Source organism: Sander lucioperca, chromosome 6 (genome assembly GCF_008315115.2).
Source record: "Sander lucioperca isolate FBNREF2018 chromosome 6, SLUC_FBN_1.2, whole genome shotgun sequence".
Lineage (NCBI taxonomy): Eukaryota > Metazoa > Chordata > Actinopteri > Perciformes > Percidae > Sander > Sander lucioperca.
The window spans coordinates 31,032,606-31,051,012 of record NC_050178.1 but is presented as its reverse complement, the minus strand read 5'-3'; the positions used below and the strand labels follow the sequence as shown (position 1 = coordinate 31,051,012).

Here is an 18,407-nt window from a genome sequence, read left to right as displayed (position 1 = left end):
TCATAAAAATAAAAATAAAAGTCAGTCAGTCCATAAGCCATCTTGAAGAGATATGTTTTAAGTCTGTTTTTAAATGTCTGTCTTTAAGTGTCTGATGTGGTCTGGCAGTAAATTCCATGCAAACACCCCACACACACACACACACACACACACACACACACACACACACACACACACACACACACACACACTAAGTCTTCCTCATTGTGAGAGGTTTACACCCTGAATGACCTTGTTGCCTGCAATCATTCCTCTTCTCCAGATTTCCACTGCTCTTCTTAAGTCCCTCTCTTCTCCACATGACTCCTGCCAGCAGCACCTGGACTCCAAACAGTAGCTAAGATGGTAGAAGAGATAAAGACAAAAAAACTTATTTTTTTGGTGTGGCAAACTGAGATCAAGACAATGTAATAGAAAAAGCTTGCCGTTGCATAAATTGCATATTCTAATCTATACACTGGTTCTTTTTTTTAACACATGACAGATATTATTGAATGTATGTCTCACATGAATAACTGATGGTCACCTGTTAAGTGATACACCAGAGGAGGCAGAGCTGTTGCTGTGGTCTTAAATTATAATAATATAATATAATATATCTCAAGTCTATGAAGTGTGGGTGGAGGCTACATTAGGTACATTTCATTTTGGGCGGTTCACTTGTCACTGTCCTTATTACTGTAACATGGCTGATTATACTGAGCTGAGCTCGACATATTAGCGCTGTCCTTGAAGTGTGCTCAGAATGAATGCTGGCACTGCAGTGTTCACGTGTGTGTGTGTGTGTGTGTGTGTGTGTGTGTGTGTGTGTGTGTGTGTGTCAGGCAGACACTTTGATTGACTGTGGAGGAGGGAAGGAAAGGAAGGAAAGATCCAGTACTGACTCAGCGAGTCAGTATGAAAAAGAAAAGACTGGGAGAGGGAGGAGAGCAGAAGGGGTGAGAGAGATAAAGAGATGGTGATTATTCTCTGCAGTCCCTCATGACCTGATATGTTGGACAATGTATTGACCGACCACTTCCAACACACACACTTTCTGCTCAGCACTGTGGCTTTACATGTTGACAGAGTATTACTAGGGCTGTCAAACGATTAGTTTGTTCTTAATCACGATTAATAGCTGAATTTCTATAGTTAATCACGATTAATCACGTTTTATCACATGATTAAAATTCTATTATTTTGCATTTCAGAACTGTTTTTAAGTACATATAAACAATGGAAATTCTTCTTGATTGGGAATCAAATAAATGCAAACAAAAGAAAAATGTGTGAATCTAGTCACACATTTGAATCTAGAGTCAATATAGTGTGCAGTAACTCCTAAATAATTTTGATTACTCACTGACGTCCAGTGATCACCGGTTAATGAGACAGTGTTTGCACTTTGCAGCTGTTACAGTTTGGCTGCTTTCTCCGTGTGGTACAGGCTGTGTATGCGTGAAACTACTGTCCCCCTCGACGGCAGTGTATAAGACGGGTCAGAACATGCCAACCGTAGTACGTCTTTAAGACCCAAGTCTTCTACGATGTTGACAGGTCTGCAGTTAGTTGCCACCCATTTCGCAAGAGCTGTAGCAATTTTTTGGGATTTGGTTTCATCCACAGGTCGGCAACTAGCACTCTCCAAATAGTGCTTTGCCTGAGCCCGCTAGCATCGACCTGAGTCACGTTAATTAGCTCGTAGGTGGTAGCTCAAGCTTGATGTGCTTCGGTGATATTTTAATTCGGCTTTACACAATGTGCATATGGCTTTCAACTCATCTACTGAGCCGTCTGGGAGTTTTGGAAAATAAAAAGCGGCATTCAGAATTGTGTTGCTGCTGTCTTTCTCCATCATGCCTGCAGCAGTAAGATGTGTTACGAGGAAGTATGGCAGCTTGATGATAAGTAAAAGGTGTGGCGAAGGGTCAAAATAGTAGCCTGTTAAGCATGACGCAAAGCCGAGTGAAGTGTAAAATAAATTAAATGGCGGCAGCCGATTAATGCGATTAAAAAAAATGTACCCGTTATGCTCAGCCCTTAATCGCATCGCGATTAACGCGTTAATGCTGACAGCCCTAATTATTACATTTTAACTACAGAAATTAAAGGGAAAAGCTAGCGCAGTGCAGCGCTAACCACGTTTGGATGGAAATGCCTATTAGTATTATTTTGTGTGCAGAGCTTATTGATTATAAATGGATTACAGTTCTGGTCAAAATAGCACAAATAAATGCATACTGTACAAATAAAAGCTGTCTGATGCCATTGATTTGAAAAAGTCCAAAGTCTGATTTCTTTGTCCGTGTGTTGCAGACATGGTGCTGGACCACCAGGAGGCGTCCAATGAGCTGGACGACACCGTGAGAGTGAAGGTGCGTGAGGCTCTGCTGAAGAGACACCACCACCAGAACGAGAAGAAGAAGAACCTGATGCCCATGGTGCGCTCCATCGCTGAGGGAACCCGCAAACAGTCAGAGCTCCATCTGACAGGTGGGTTTCACACTGTGCATCATATGCACACACATATTACATTGAGTTATCACTGATCATTTCAATTTCTTGGTATGAATCAAATGTAGAAATCTACTCTTATGGATTTAAATTATAATTGCTTTTGCACATCAGAATTAGTGCAGTCTTAGAAATATGAGTTGACTTATAATTACTTACTATAATTACTAGTCAGAGACAGCTGTTTGCTATAATAAGATGACATAGGACCTTTTTTATATCAGAATGATGGATGGAGAAAAACTAGGGAATATGAGTAAACATGAGGAGACTAAAAGCAACAAGACTAAGTAACAGACACATAGGAGAGCATGATCTCTAAACAGTAACACTTGTGCTAATCACTTATGCTGTCACTAATGCTTTTAGGGACAGACTGCCAAAACATGTTCCTGAGCAAATGGGCGATATGGCAGCTAATACTACTACTAAGCTACTTATCTCATAGTTTTTGTTTGTATTTGCACTTGGCAGGCCAAAAGATATATGTAATAATTCTGATCCTCTTTCTCTCTCTCTCAAACACACATACACACTTATGTGCACATACACACCTACACCTTACCGTATAGCAGGGTCAGCCACATCTCCCCAGCTTCCGCCAATTACAGAACCTGCTAAGAACGGTGGGGGACAGGACAGCACCCCAGTGGACCTTAGCAAGGTAAACAAGCAAGTTTTCTTTCTTATAAATGTGTGGAGTTTCTCCGTGCACACTGTTCATGTCTTTGCATGGATGCTGTGAAGATCACACTAGAATATAGAAAGTGGTAGATATAATTAACACATCTGACCACAGCAATGTAAGATCATCAGCTTTATGCATGTGCTGGAGCTTGCACACTACTAAGATCTGTAATCAATGTTTGGTGTGCTTTCATCAGCTAGGTCACATATGCCCCCTATGAAACAACAGGAGAACTACATTTGTTCAAAGTGTATCCCACAGCAGCAGCAGCCCATCACTGCAAGACTGTTAGTACAGCCACATAGGACAAAGATACAAGCTTCCATTTAGCTAGTAATTTCCACCTGGAATTTTGTAGTGCATATCTGTATAGTTTAACACCCCTAGCACTGCAATTCTATCTAGCTCCTCTGACATTATACTGCACCTGTGGTGGGAGAGCTTTATGTACAACTCTTAGGTATTAAGTCATTTCTGTCTTGTCTCACCAGGTGGACATGCACTTCATGAAGAAGATCCCAGAGGGTGCAGAGGCCTCCAATGTACTGGTGGGAGAACTGGACTTCCTGGAGAGGCCCATTGTGGCCTTTGTCCGCCTCTCCCCTGCTGTGCTGCTCACCGGACTCACTGAGGTCCCCATACCTACCAGGTAGACTGCCACATAAACAGTTGTTTAGTCATACATTTAAATGATGTGTCAAGTCAATAATCCAGGAATGCTTTACATAGTCTAAATAATCTGCTGACAAATATCAGGTTCCTCTTCATTCTGCTGGGCCCCGATGGAAAAGCTCAGCAATACCATGAAATTGGACGCTCCATGGCGACCATCATGACAGATGAAGTAAGAAAATGTTGTCCATTAATAGCTAACTTCAGAAACCTTCACAGAACAAATTAAATATCAACATCTGTCTTGCAAAGGCAGTCAGTTTATTTTCCTCTGTCCTTTTGTCTGGAACCAGATCTTCCATGATGTAGCCTACAAGGCAAAGGACAGAAGTGACCTGCTGGCTGGGATAGATGAATTTCTGGACCAGGTGACGGTCCTGCCACCAGGAGAGTGGGACCCCTCCATCCGCATCGAGCCACCAAAGAGTGTCCCCTCTCAGGTACACAGCTATGACATAGACAAAGATTCATTTTACAACTTTGTTAAGGGTGCAATAAAACCAAGGGTGGGTGTATACATACGTAAGTATAAGTGTAGTACCGGGACTTAGAATCTTCATTCCCAGGATCTTTTCCTTCTGTCTGTTCCAAAGGTTAGAACTGAATTGGGGGAAAAGGCGTTTAAGTTTGCTGTTCCCTCTACCTGGAACAAGTTATAGAAATCCATGAAACTTAATGAGTTGGTCTCATTGGTCGCCTTTAAGAGGATGTTAATTTACTTGGAAGCAGCCACATCTGGCTGTAGATGATTTGCCTGATGTATTTAGGATTGTGGTTGACTTTGAAAAATGTGCTTATTCAGTTGTTTTATGTTTTGAATGTTTTTGTGTATTTTATGTGTATGTGTGATTGTACTGCTGCCTGTCTTGGCCAGGACACTCTTGAAAAAGAGATTTTTAATCTCAGTGAGTCTTTTCCTGGTTAAATAAAGGTAAAATAAATAAATAAAGAGCTATTTTTTAATTTGTCTGTTCCTGGACTGTTATTGGGTGTCTGCAGGAGAAGAGAAAGACGCCAGGAGTCCCTAATGGCGGATCCTTCCAGATAGAGGAAGAACTACATGCTGAGCACCACGGACCAGAGCTACAGAGAACTGGAAGGTAAGCTGTCATTTGCTTTAGTAATGGCTGCTATAATATCTATCATGGTAAATATAGAAGCCAAATTCAGGTGTCAAAAAAAGAAAGATGTTATACAACACGATTGGTGACTATCGGGAGATGCTTTCATAAAGACAGCCTGTGGAAAACATGGCCTCTGTTGTGTTTTCTGTATGGGAGCCTGGGGATGAGTTAGCACTCTCCATCATGTTTGTCAGTTGCTGGATCCACCAAATCTAAATGTGAAGTTGTGAGGAGCTGAAGTTGGACAAGCAAGTGGCAACCCAAGTGTGATAGTCTGAAAGACAAACATGCACAAAAACATTCTTCCTGTTAACGCCCCCTGAAATCTCGTTTTTGCTGACCTTCAGTGGTTTAACTTCTCATCTTGATGCAGTAAGTGTACTCTAGGATACTGTGACATCTAGGGCTGCCACCTCTTAGTCGATTAGTCGACTAATCGGTCATTTTGGTCTTAGTCGACTAAGATTTCTTTAGTTGATGGCGCATTTTTTATGCTTATTCATGCTTAATTACTCATTTCCAAGAAACTTATGAGCACATTTCTGGTAAACACAAGATTTAAAGTGGTGCTTTTGCAGGATTAATTGTGGAGAAACTCAGTTTTACAGATGGTTAATTAACTACATTTATATTGTGCTTTTTTTTGCCACCTCTCAAAGAGCACAGCTCTGTCGATTACATCAACTAATCGATTAATCGACAAAATCATATAAGTGTTAGTCGACTAAGAATTTCTTTAGTCGAGGACAGCCCTAGTGACATCATTGATAGGTGTGGTTACAGGTGAAACACAGAACACTACCACCAACGAGACCCATCGGAGGTTTTGGGTGTTTTAGCTTGACATTACCTCTCTTACAACTCTTGAGCACCTCTCTTCTTTTGTTGCATGCCATGATTAGGTTGTTTGGTGGTCTGATACTGGACATCAAGAGGAAAGCTCCGTTCTATCTGAGTGACTTTAAGGACGGTCTGAGCCTCCAGTGTGTGGCCTCTTTCCTCTTCCTCTACTGTGCCTGCATGTCTCCTGTCATCACCTTTGGAGGACTGCTGGGGGAGGCGACAGAAGGACGCATTGTAAGAGCACAAACACACTCAGACACATACTGCAGTGCAGTGTTTCCCACAGGTTGTGAATTTACTTGTGGTGGTGGGTGGCGCAGCACGTGATGGCTGGGTTCAGTAAAACCTAGTCAAACAAAGGTTTATGAACTATTTATTGAAAAAATGACTAAACTACTTCAGATACTTTCCAAATAAATAACTATTTACATATTAAACATCATCAAAGCCTCAGACTAAAAGATGATACAGATAAGTGTAGCCATGATGTACTTTGTCAATTAAATCTGGTTGGTTTGTCAAATGTTATGGTTCAGCAGATAAAATACCTGATTACACAGAGCCCAAATAGGCTATATGTAACTTAACCTTAAAGTGCTCATATTATGCTCATTTTCAGGTTCATAATTGTATTTAGAGGTTGTACCAGAATAGGTTTATGTGGTTTAATTTTCAGAAAACACCATATATTTGTTGTACTGCACATTGCTGCAGCTCCTCTTTTCACCTTGTGTGTTGAGCTCTCTGTTTCAGCTACAGAGTGAGGCATCTCACTTCTGTTCCATCTTTGTTGGGAGTCGCACATGCGCTGTACGTACTGCTAGCTTGTCAGTTGCAGAGTATGAGGGAGTGCCATGCTAGCAGCTAGGCGAGCATTAGAACTTGTGTCACTTTGTAACACACGTTTGTCACGGAAGTAAAGGCTGGACTACAATAGAGCTGTTTGGAGCAGTTTGTGAACAGTGTTTTCTCTGGAAGATGGTCAGTCCTTTTGGGGTGGACTTTGGGCTTTTTCACTTTGTAAACCTATAATGTGCACAAAAAGATATATAACACAATAAAGGAAAGGGGAAAAGCCAAAAAGCATAATATGAGCACTTTAATACTACGATCCATAGTTACATGTTATTAAAAATCCCAAACACTGTCTCCTCCTAATTCCTATTAAATCACATAAGACTAAGGCTATCTAAAGTTAGAAAAACATTTTTTGTTAGATCTTTGTTCGTTTTTTTAAAGTGTTTTATTCCGTGTTTTGAGGATCGTAAACACACTGTTTACTGTTTAGTTCCGTCAGCGGTTAGCTCCGGTTAGCACCATTATAAAGATATGGAGTGGAGGACACTGCCGCGGACAGGGGTAACAACCAAACTGATAAATGACGTTCAGGGTGCTTTCACAGCGGTGTGGCCGCGGCATTTCTACAGTTTAATACAGTTAATCCCACGGCAAGACCACCAGCAGCATGCTACTAGCCTGAAGTGAAGAATTGACGCTGTGTGTCATGCACGCAGAGGCGCGACTTCACAAGGTGTCGGGTCTGGAGACCACTGGTCTGTGTGCGCTGTAAAAAATACATTGTTGATTGGGAAAAAAATGTAAAGCAACACCAAAGATTCCTTTGTACCTTAAAATAATGTTTCTAAAATCGTTTCAGTGGTTCATCAACTCGTAACAGGGTGAATGGTACTTCTGCATTTGCTTTGCGGCCCTCTATCGGCTAAAACCGCACTATGTAAGTTTGCCAGATCGGGTAGCGGATCTGTAGTTCGAATGAGAACAGTAATGGACAATTCCGCTTCCAACCTGTAGGGGGACCAAAGAGGAAAAGTGCTTTGGTGTTGCTTTAAAGGGGTGATAGAATGCAAAACCGATTTTACCTTGTCATAGTTGAATAACGACAGTTCGATGGGTAAATAGGACATACATAGAAGCTCAAAATCCCATTGATACCCCTATCCTCTGCAAATCTCACATTTTGAAACTGCCGCTGAAAACGGGCGAATCTCAACAAAGCTGGAAGTTGACGTAAGCATCCCAAATCCTAGTCTTTGTCACGCCCCAACATTTGCATAGGCTACACCACTGACCTGAGGTCAGCTAGTCTTCTGAATCTAGCTAGGTCATGCAGATCTCCAGAGGTCCGCTATTTAATTACTAAATTCACTTCTGAGACTTTTTTATGCAAGAAATCAACTATGTAGAGGTCAAATATGGGCCGTTTTACGAAAATTGATGGCTAATTGCAAATTTTGTCCGACTGTGTGTCGCAGTTCAGCAGGAGCTCAGCAGGTTACGTGACAGTGGCTGGTGCTGCCTCGCCGCCCGGCGTGTCCTACTTCATAGACTCCAGCTCGCTGTGAGCTAGCTGGATCTCCGTCACGAAGCGAAGCCCACGGCTCTCCATACCCGCGCAAAGTCACCGTTTCTGGGTTAATGGACTACAAAATGCCGAGGCCCTGATGGAGCTCCAGGGCCTGCAGCTAGCCGCGATCTTTAGCTACCCATAGGATTGAAGGGACAGTAGCAGCTAACGAAAACCCTAATGTTCACAAAAATGCATTAAATTCAAATCGGACACCATTGTTAGCTTTATAAGACCTTGGGGTAGATGTTATATAAGTGGCGTGACGAAATTCAAACTGTAAATATACTTTTATTATGCCGAAAGTGAAGCTAACTAGCCACGATCTGTACACATAGGATTATAGGGACAGTAGCAGCTAACAAAATCCCTAATGTTCACAAAAATGCATTAAATTGAAATCGGACATCATTGTTAGCTTTATAAGACCTTGGGGTAGATGTTATATAAGTGGCGTGACGAAATTCAAACTGTAAATATAGCTACTCTAGTTATGCCGGTAGCTGGCAGCAAGCCAGCTCCGCAGAGCTCCACGGAGCACTGCGTAGCTCCACGGAGCTCCGCGTAGCCTCGAGTATTCCAGTAGTCCAGTACCCAGGGAAATGGTGACTTTCACTGGGTATGGCGGTTGCCGCTTTCTCGTCAGACTGTGTGGAGCTCCTAGCTAAAGTCCGACACGTCTTACCAAATTTGCAATTAGCCATCAATTTTCGTAAAACAGCCCATATTTGAGCTTTATATAGTTGATTTCTCGCTTAAAAAAGTCTCAGAAGTGAATTTAATAATGAAATAGCCCGACAAACAACGTATAACTTTGCAGTGTCTGAAATATGAGACCTGCTGTCTCGTCTCCAATGTGTTTCTATGGGGTTCGCTCAAACCAATCAGCGCGCAGCTCATCTAAATATTCATGAGCATACCATATTTGGAAGAAAATCTCTTGTTCTAAATAGAGCCATATTCACAGGGTAGTTAAGGGCCTAATAAAATACCATTCAAGCAATTTTCAGCCCAACCAATGTTACATACCCTATTAGGAGACCTTAAGGAACAGTGTGAAATACCCTATATAATCATTCTATCACCCCTTTAATTCGGATTTGATCTACCTGGGCGGCTCTCAATCTACCTGGCCGGTGCGCCCAAGTAGAACCTAATAGGTTCTAGTTGGGCGCACCAATCAGTTCAATCATTACTACGGGACATCGTAGAAAGGTGTTGAGAATGACCAACACTTAATCTTACTACGACCCAATCAGAGGTTACTTAAATTGGGACGTTCAGTCAAAATCAAGCACGTCACCTTCAAACGGGATCTCCATTTGCAGGGTTCAGGCTGTACCGGACCCTCCCAGTGATCATGCTGCTCTGGGGGACCGGCTGCACAGTGAGAAGCCACTGCTGACGGGCGCAGAGCAATTGAGACAGTTTCATTACCGGTTAAAAACGTCTCGTTATCGCGTTAAATAGTAGTCTAATTCGGTAGAGTTGGTTTTAACGCCTAATGTGAAGTGTAGGCCTATAGGAGGACACATGAAAACCCTGAACAAGCAGCGTCGCTCTGCTCCGTCTTTCTGCCCCATTCACGTAGTAGTTTTCCACTATGTAGGTTAAACTCTGCAATTAATCCGCGGTTCACATGTATAAATGAACTGTGGTGGTCCATTACACTGTAGGCTATATTCAACATCACTGACTAAGTAGCCTAAGTCAATCCTACATTTTTCAACTTGGGCGCAAAACATGCTCCTTAGTTAAAAAAAGTGACCATAAAGCCCTGTTCATGCTAATTAAACAACTGGACTTTGGGGTCAAGTGTTGTCGTATCCGGCCCATGTCCCGGATGTGAAAGCTCCCTTACTGGACTACTGAATATAATAATATTCCATTATATTTTGTATTTTGAATTGTTACCTGCCACCAGAATTTTGTGATTTCCTTGCAATGAATATTGACATTTTTACCATAAATTGGTGCCTAAAAATGTATCAGAATGCAGGAATTGAAGTCTTTTACCCTCAAAACCCCAGACCCCCTCCCCCCCTGCTTTGTGTGTTCCTGCAAAGACAAATTCTGAGCAAGGAAAAACTCTGAAGTATAATCACAGACAGCCATAAAAACATTTAAATTGCAGAGTGATGAAACGGATGAAAAGATGGAGAACCAGACAGACAATATGTACAGTGTCAACAGAGAGAAACACGGACAATCGAACAGACAGACAGTGACAACAAAGAACAACATACTGTAGAGAATGACAGTAACAGCATACAAACGGCATAAATAAAAAATTGTTATAAACATGTGCTCTTTAAAAAGTAGAAAGCATTGTTTGCCAGTTACATTAACTGTTTAAAAATAGTAGTTACATAAGGTACTGCTTATATTATTTCACCATTTGTACACAAATGTAATTAGTGAATGCACGTGTCCGTGGGTGGGGCTGCAAGGGCGTGGTAATGTGGGCTGGTGTGGCTACAGTGCCAGGGCTGAATTTTTGTCCGTGGGTGTGGGTGTGGGTGTGGGTGTGTGTGGGTGTGTGTGTTTGTATGTGTGTGGGTGTGGTAGTAAAGAGAGAGAATGGGAGAAGGAAGTTTGTTTGAGGTGGACCTGGTCACCACAGACCCAAATCTTCTCAGCTGTTGCTACTGTCATATGCTGCACTGTCTCTTCATGTGGCACATTATTTATATTATAACAAGGTAATGCAATGTGTAATCAAGTGATGACTGATTAACAGTAATGTAAATGCTAAATGCCCTAATACCTGTTGATACTACAATAATGCAAAGTATAGGCTCTTAACCTTGCAGTTTTTCCATATATCATGTAACACTCAATTTCTCCATTTCTTTGCACAAAACTCTCCAGAAAGTGCCATATAATGGTTTATTTTGCAAACAATTTCCAAAAATGGGGGGGGGGAGGTGCTGTCGCAGCATCATGGGTGCGGCAAATATTTTCCTGCTTTTTTGTCCTTTGCCAATCACACCTATGAACCTATGTATGGGAAACACTGCAGTGTGATTAGAAGATTATAGACAGTGTACATGTTATTGAGTACGAGACAAACACTCTCTATTTCCACATTTTTTACAGAGTGCCATAGAGTCCTTACTCGGTGCGTCTATGACTGGAGTAGCCTACTCTGTGTTTGCTGGTCAGCCTCTCACCATTCTAGGCAGCACAGGTCCTGTGCTGGTTTTTGAGAAAATCCTCTTCAAGTTCTGCAAGTATGTATTACAACAACCTGTTTGTGACATTTTTATTATCACTGGTGCAGTCCTTTGCTAACCGATTATATATTCCCTGTCATCCCCTACAAACTCCTTTTCTCCTTTCACATCAGGGACTACAACCTGTCCTATCTGTCGCTGAGGACTTGCATCGGCCTGTGGACGGCCCTGCTGTGTTTGGTGTTGGTTGCCACTGATGCTAGCTCGCTGGTGTGCTACATCACTCGGTTCACAGAGGAGGCCTTTGCCGCCCTCATCTGCCTCATCTTCATCTATGAGGCCTTGGAGAAGCTCTTTTACTTGGGAGAAGTCTACCCCTTCAATGCACACAGCGATCTGGATAAACTCACACTGGCGTAGTGAGTAACGAAATGTTCACTCTGCTGGCTCACCTGGTAGATTTTTCATTGTTTTTTCATGTGCATTGTTCTTCGCAAAGAATACAAAGCTGTCATTCTCTCTCTGCAACCATCCCCTCACTTTGTGGCTTCGCTCTGGTTGTCATTCCTGCTCTCGTCTACAAGCCTCCAGATCACATCCTTTCATGCAGTTCCCTTTTTGTCTGGCCTAATTAAAGAATAGCAAGCATGCAAGCCCATTTTCTGTCAGAAAGAAAATCTCTGATTTTCCTTGTGTTGTCTCTCTTTCTCTCTCTCTCTCTCTCTCTCTCTCTCTCTCTCTCTCTCTCTCTAGCTGTAGGTGTACAGAGCCTGATAACCCCAGTAATAAAACCTTAGAACTGTGGAGTGAGAGAAACATCACAGCCTCTGTTGTACCATGGACCAACCTTACTGTCAAGGTAACGTAACTATGTGGAAACACACACACACACACACACACACACTTTGACGCCTAATCTCAATGTGACTTCCACATGATAGCACACACTGCTTTTGCCCCAACGTGTTTGTTTGTTAACATTCATCTAATCCGCTCACCTTCCCTGGAGCAGCTAACCTCTCCTACTGTAAGGACCTTTGCAAACACTGACAAGGACATTTAATGGATTAACCTTTCACTGCTGTGTGTGTATAACTGAGCAAAGGCTTGTCTTGGTTTTTGTATTTCTGTATTTTTTTCCTTTGTAGACTCCTTCCTGACAGTCAGATCATTTTGATAAAACAATATTTTGATCTATTTTCTCTTGAGTCTTCCTGAGTCCGTTTGTTTTTATTTAACCTACAGGAGTGCATCAGTCTGCAGGGCCACTTTGTTGGGACAGCATGTGGCCACCATGGCCCCTACACCCCAGATGTTCTCTTTTGGTCTACCATCTTGTTCTTCTCGACCTTCTTAATGTCTGCCTTCCTCAAACAATTCAAGACAAGTCGTTATTTCCCCACCAAGGTAATCAACCGATATACCTGCTCACTAAGCAAAGTGGTTACCTTTTGGGAAACGTGACATGCCACAGTTAGTAACCACTGATCTCTGAGTGTTGTTATCTCCCATGCCCAGGTGCGGTCCGTGATCAGTGACTTTGCAGTGTTCCTTACTATTGCTATCATGGTTCTGCTTGATTATGTCATGGGAGTGCCTTCCCAGAAGTTAAAGGTGCCCAGCAAATTCCAGGTATAGAAAAATTACTAATTATAATGTCGACCTTAATATAAAACGCCACATGATCATGGTTGAATCATGGCCTCACTCCTCTTTAATGTGATCCTCCAGCCCACCAGAGACGACAGAGGTTGGCTGATCAATCCAATAGGACGCAACCCATGGTGGACAGTCCTGGCTGCAACTATTCCTGCTCTTCTCTGCACCATCCTCATCTTTATGGACCAACAGATAACTGCCGTCATCATCAACCGCAAAGAGCACAAACTACTGGTGAGAAAAAATACAGCTGCCCTATGAATCTATGATTGCAGCTGCAGACTGTAGCCCAGTTATACATGTACCTATCTGTCCTCCTTTTCTGTTCTGCAGAAGGGCTGTGGGTACCACTTGGACCTGCTCATGGTTGGGGTGATGCTGGCGGTGTGCTCCATCATGGGCTTGCCCTGGTTCGTAGCAGCCACGGTGCTGTCCATCTCTCATGTCAACAGCCTGAAGCTGGAGTCAGAGAGCTCGGCTCCAGGAGAACAGCCTCGCTTCCTGGGCATCAGAGAACAGAGGTTAACTGGCCTGCTCATCTTCCTGCTCATGGGCTGCTCTGTATTCATGACTGGAGCCCTGCAGGTCAGTAAGACGAACTACACATAGCTGCACCCCTCTGGCTGGGATATTTTTGATTATTTATTTATTTATTTCAGGTTTATTTATTAGGGACAAAGCACACTAATAATAAATACATTTACATCTGCTGTCTCTGGACTGGTGGTAAGAGGTCACCCTAAAAAAATATACAAGGATTAAGCTATAAATAATACATACAGATGTGGGCCTATACAATAAATATAGGTGTGTATATGTAATATGATACTCATCAAAGCTTATTGATGTATGTTGCTGTTTTTTCTCCAGTTCATTCCTATGCCAGTGCTGTATGGTGTTTTCCTTTACATGGGAGTCTCCTCATTAAAAGGCATCCAGGTAATGTGAAATGTGACACAGGAATATTATCCTATGGTAAAGATGATTTACAGTAAGGCCACTATGAGTGCAATCTGAAAGTTTCTGACTGTGGCACCCTAGTGGTAGTGTCAATGGAAGTGTCCATTTTTTACAATCCGGAATTTATGAATAATTTGCAAGATGCTATAAACAGATGTGTTTTCATACTTATTACTTCACTATTACTTATTACTGGCAGGAATTGTATTTGAAAAGTTGTTCTTTTGCCCTCTCCGTCCCAAACTCTTATTAATGCAGCTGTTCCTGTGGTGCCCTCTCCTTATCTAATTAATTCCATCCCAATTCAATGAGGCCTGACAGTTAATTGTCAGACTAATCCAACTAAATCCGTCATTCATAATTACTTTCCCTCTTTTGCCATATTCACCATCTGTCTCCCGGCTCTGTTCTCATTAATTCATATCTCTTCCTCACTCTATCTGTCTCTAACTCCCCCACCACCTGCGTTCACTTCTCAGTTCTTTGACCGTGTAAAGTTGTTCTGTATGCCAGCGAAGCACCAGCCAGACTTCATCTACCTGCGCCACGTCCCATTGAGGAAGGTGCACTTGTTCACTCTCACGCAGCTCACCTGTCTGGTGCTGCTCTGGGTCATCAAGCACTCACCTGCCGCCATCGTCTTTCCCATGATGGTGAGTTTGCCTCCGCCAACATCCCCATTCTCTCTTCGCTAGCCTCTCCGTGTCTCCTATTGTTTAAAAAAAAAAAAAAAAATGTGTTTTTTTTTCCTGAAGGTGCTGGCTCTGGTTTTCATTCGCAAACTGCTGGACTGGTGTTTCTCCAAGCGAGAGCTAAGTTACCTGGATGACTTGATGCCTGAGTGGAAGAAAAAAAACCTTGATGATGCATCTAAAACGATAGAAGAGGTAGTCTACATTGAAATACACAGATGGAAATAAATTATGAAAATAAATAAAGATGCACATATTGACTGGACATGTTTGTGGCATGGATGTGTCTCGTAGGAATCACAGGTTATGCTCAGCACAAAGAAGAAAGATGCAACTGCTGTTCAGATTCCCATGGAGGCCAGCGAGCCTGTTCAGACCCCCAAAGCACACGACCCCAGGTGAGCACACACATACACACCTACTGTACACACACACACTCTCAAATGGATCAGATGATCAGAGTGGTAAGATTATGAGAGAAATGCTTCACCTTCCTGTTTATCTATATGCGCGCTTGTCTTGTTTGGTGTTCTGCTCTCAAGTGCACCCTGTGAATACTACTGTAACACACCTCTCCCTAAACCCCCAACTCACTCCCAACTCTGTCCTCTTTCTGCTCTCACCCTCCTCTTCCTCTCCTCAGATGTGACCCTTCTGACATTAATATATCTGATGAAATGTCTAAAACCACTGTGTGGAATTCCATTAACTCCAATCAAAAGGACACTTGTACTGTGGCTTCTAAGAAGGCAAGGCCATTCCCTCTTTTTCCTCACCCCAAATATTCCTGCTGCACATTGTGCTCACTCACTTCTTTTGTGTTTTGCAATTGTTAGTCCAACTGATAATTGCAAATTTAGGGTAGCCAAACTGTGCTCTGTGCTTTGTTAATTCAGGCTTTGTTTGTTTTACTCTGCAGGATTGAAGGGATCACATTCATAGACGAGTGAAAGGATGTCCACAGTCCTGACAGGCTGTAGTTCTGGACCACAGGATACTGCGATTTGGCTGATTTCAGCCACTTCAGTGCTTAGACAAACAAGTCTCGAAGATTTCTACCAGCTACCTGCAACACATAATACTGTCCACAAACATACAGACACAGAGAAAGTAGTACAGTACACACAGATAGACATACACATTCACTGCAATCTTTGTGAGAACTAGAAATATCTTTAAAATCTTATTTACCTACATTTAAAGCCAGTGCTAACCTAATCCTAACTCTACCCCCTTGACTCGAAACTAGAACCAACCTCAGCAACGTTAACCATCTTAACCAGTTAACCAGTAGAAACCCCTGATCTCAACCATCACCATCTTCTACTTTCAGGTTTCTTTTAAACCACACAGGGAAGAAAGCCCTTAGTGATCAGTTCTGGCCTGTACACTGCCTTTGGCTTCCCGGCTTAGTTGTGAGGTTAAAGGATGAAACTTTAAGACTTCTACAGCAGCATTCATCTGTGAAAATGCAATAGTATCCAATAGCTCAGTTTCAATTAATTTGTGTCTGATAATGTAATCTAGAGACACATCCTGGAGCATCCACAGTGACAGTAAATAATGGAGGACACTGTGACAGCTGCTGGCAGCCATGGTGATTTCACTGAGTTATGGGGACATTTGCTAATTTACACCTAAAACCCATGCATATACTTAAAACTCATTCGGATGTTACACCTCAAACAGCCTCACAACACTGGCGGGCATGTTGTGAAGCTGTACTTCAGTGTCACTGGTATGTCTCCAAAAATGTCTGCCAAAAAGTCTGGATGGTTTGTTTTTAGCTCATGGGGAAACAGCTGCTGTTTGTCTATAAATAGCGCCCAATGTCATTGAAATAGCCCATTGTAAATTCTATTGTAGGTTGGATTTTTTATTTAACTAGTGCATTGCCCGTTCAAAATGTGCCTGTTGGGAATGGGCGGATTGCTTGTCCTCCAGTATTGCTGCTTGCAGCTTTCTCATCTCATTAACTTCACACTTGGCACTGTTTCCTTAGGTCCTGAGCAATACACCTGCCATGACATAGTTGCATCACATAGCAATGCTAGAGTATACGCGTCATTAGCAAATATGTTTTTGGTAACAGCTAGCTATTTGGGATCAGGCCAGATCATTTCTGGGAACAAAAATCTTCATTTCGAAAGTTACATAATTGATTCTTGAAATGTTTTAGTTTGCTACAACGTAACATCTCCGGCCTCTCATGGAGGTACTGTAGCGAGTGATGGAGAGCAAGCTTTACCCAGCATGCCGTTCAGCGGTGTAACAGTTAATAGGGGTCCCCTCTCAATATACTACACGTTGGTACATAACACACTGCTAATACACATGTCCCATAGATCTACTAAAACTAGCCATAGCTATAACACACACAGTTATAAACCAGAAATTTGACCCGTTGCCATTTTATTAGGTACAACTATCTAAAACTAATGCAGACTAATACAACAGTCCTGCAATAAATCCCACCTTCATAAAGGTTATAATGTTCAGTTTTTGTTGAAACTGTTTAAGAAAAGTGTTGATCAATCGATATTGAACATACTGATGAGAAAATGATCTGGTTCCTAATCTGCTGAATGCTGCACCATATTCCCCAGCTAGTTGCTAACTTTGTCACTGTTTGGTGCTGAGCAGGTAGTGAACAGTGGGTTTTAAGAGCTGTTTCGCTGAAAAAAGCTGTTGCAGCTGAAAACGACGTTATGAGAGCGGTGAGAGTGAACTAAAACAGTAAAAGTACGGGCCAGAAAATACAATGAATACAATGAGCTAAAATAAGCCGTAGAGTTGATGGGAATGGCAGAGTTGGATGATAATTTATTGTTCATCACTACAAGCACCTGCTTTCAATTACCAGTCATGTGATCCACTGGTAATATAAAAATATTAGCTGCTTTAAAGACATTTGGTCCTCACAAAGATAGAACACAAACACACAACAACCTCTCTACTCCCCCTTTTCACCCTTTCATCAGAAACCCGGGTTCCGCCCCTCCACTGTACACTTAGCTGGGCTATATGATGGGCTCCTTTAAACACAAACCAGGTTCTTTTTATTAATCTAAATAGGTCCGTCAGTCCTCATTCCTTAAATCTACAAAAGCGTCTTTATTTAATTTTTTTTGTAATAATATTTAATGCCATGAGTCTGTTCTTTTTCTAATAGTGATGATATGGTCAATTATTTAGTAGATTTCTTAAAATACATTGCAGGTTCAGTAATACATAAATCCTTTTATTGGTGCATAAAACGTTTTGTCAGTTTTGTGTGATGATGTCAACTGAAAACTGTAAATGTTAGAAGACCCACTTCAGTTGAAGCAACGGCATCAATAACGTGTTTTTTGAGGTGTAATCTTTTTCCCTTTATGGACGTTTGTCTTTAAACTATTGCTTGTGTACGATGGAGGTTGTTCTACAGAATATTTGTCATGTGTTAGTAGTACAGTGTCTTATTTCTTTACCTCAGACAAGTTCATGAATGCTCCTGAAAGGCACTTTGGATGATGTCAGGTAAGGGGATACCAGAGCAGAGAAATGGTGTGTGTGTGTGTGTGTGTGTGTGTGTGTGTGTGTGTGTGTGTGTGTGTGTGTGTGTGTGTCCCTTTGAGTTTCAGGAAAATAATAATTTTTCCATTATTTTATGGAGGGGCTGCAGCCCTTTCTTTTAAGCAATAATTTAACCCGTGATTCAACCCAAATTTACCTTACTAGAACTCTATCTAT

The 18,407-nt window shown here is 42.0% G+C and overlaps 1 protein-coding gene across 3 annotated transcripts in view; it reads left to right on the top strand.

The window, feature by feature from the left end:
* slc4a8 (solute carrier family 4 member 8) overlaps positions 1 to 17,852 on the top strand; it is a 34,630-nt gene extending 16,778 nt beyond the window's left edge. Inside the window, exons 6-25 of one of the 3 annotated variants that reach the window (XM_031321355.2) lie at positions 2,299 to 2,475; positions 3,072 to 3,160; positions 3,676 to 3,833; positions 3,941 to 4,028; positions 4,150 to 4,296; positions 4,856 to 4,956; positions 5,883 to 6,057; positions 11,288 to 11,421; positions 11,538 to 11,783; positions 12,118 to 12,223; positions 12,610 to 12,771; positions 12,883 to 12,996; positions 13,096 to 13,257; positions 13,357 to 13,608; positions 13,894 to 13,962; positions 14,463 to 14,636; positions 14,739 to 14,870; positions 14,970 to 15,073; positions 15,319 to 15,424; positions 15,595 to 17,851. In XM_031321355.2, coding sequence (XP_031177215.1) covers positions 2,299 to 2,475; positions 3,072 to 3,160; positions 3,676 to 3,833; positions 3,941 to 4,028; positions 4,150 to 4,296; positions 4,856 to 4,956; positions 5,883 to 6,057; positions 11,288 to 11,421; positions 11,538 to 11,783; positions 12,118 to 12,223; positions 12,610 to 12,771; positions 12,883 to 12,996; positions 13,096 to 13,257; positions 13,357 to 13,608; positions 13,894 to 13,962; positions 14,463 to 14,636; positions 14,739 to 14,870; positions 14,970 to 15,073; positions 15,319 to 15,424; positions 15,595 to 15,600 — 2,702 coding nt within the window. In that variant the 3' untranslated portion in view covers positions 15,601 to 17,851. Of the gene's footprint in view, positions 1 to 2,298; positions 2,476 to 3,068; positions 3,161 to 3,675; positions 3,834 to 3,940; positions 4,029 to 4,149; positions 4,297 to 4,855; positions 4,957 to 5,882; positions 6,058 to 11,287; positions 11,422 to 11,537; positions 11,784 to 12,117; positions 12,224 to 12,609; positions 12,772 to 12,882; positions 12,997 to 13,095; positions 13,258 to 13,356; positions 13,609 to 13,893; positions 13,963 to 14,462; positions 14,637 to 14,738; positions 14,871 to 14,969; positions 15,074 to 15,318; positions 15,425 to 15,594 lie in introns of all 3 variants that reach the window. The other 2 variants (XM_031321343.2, XM_031321362.2) reach the window with 2 other exon arrangements.
* The last annotated feature ends 555 nt before the right edge of the window (positions 17,853 to 18,407 follow it).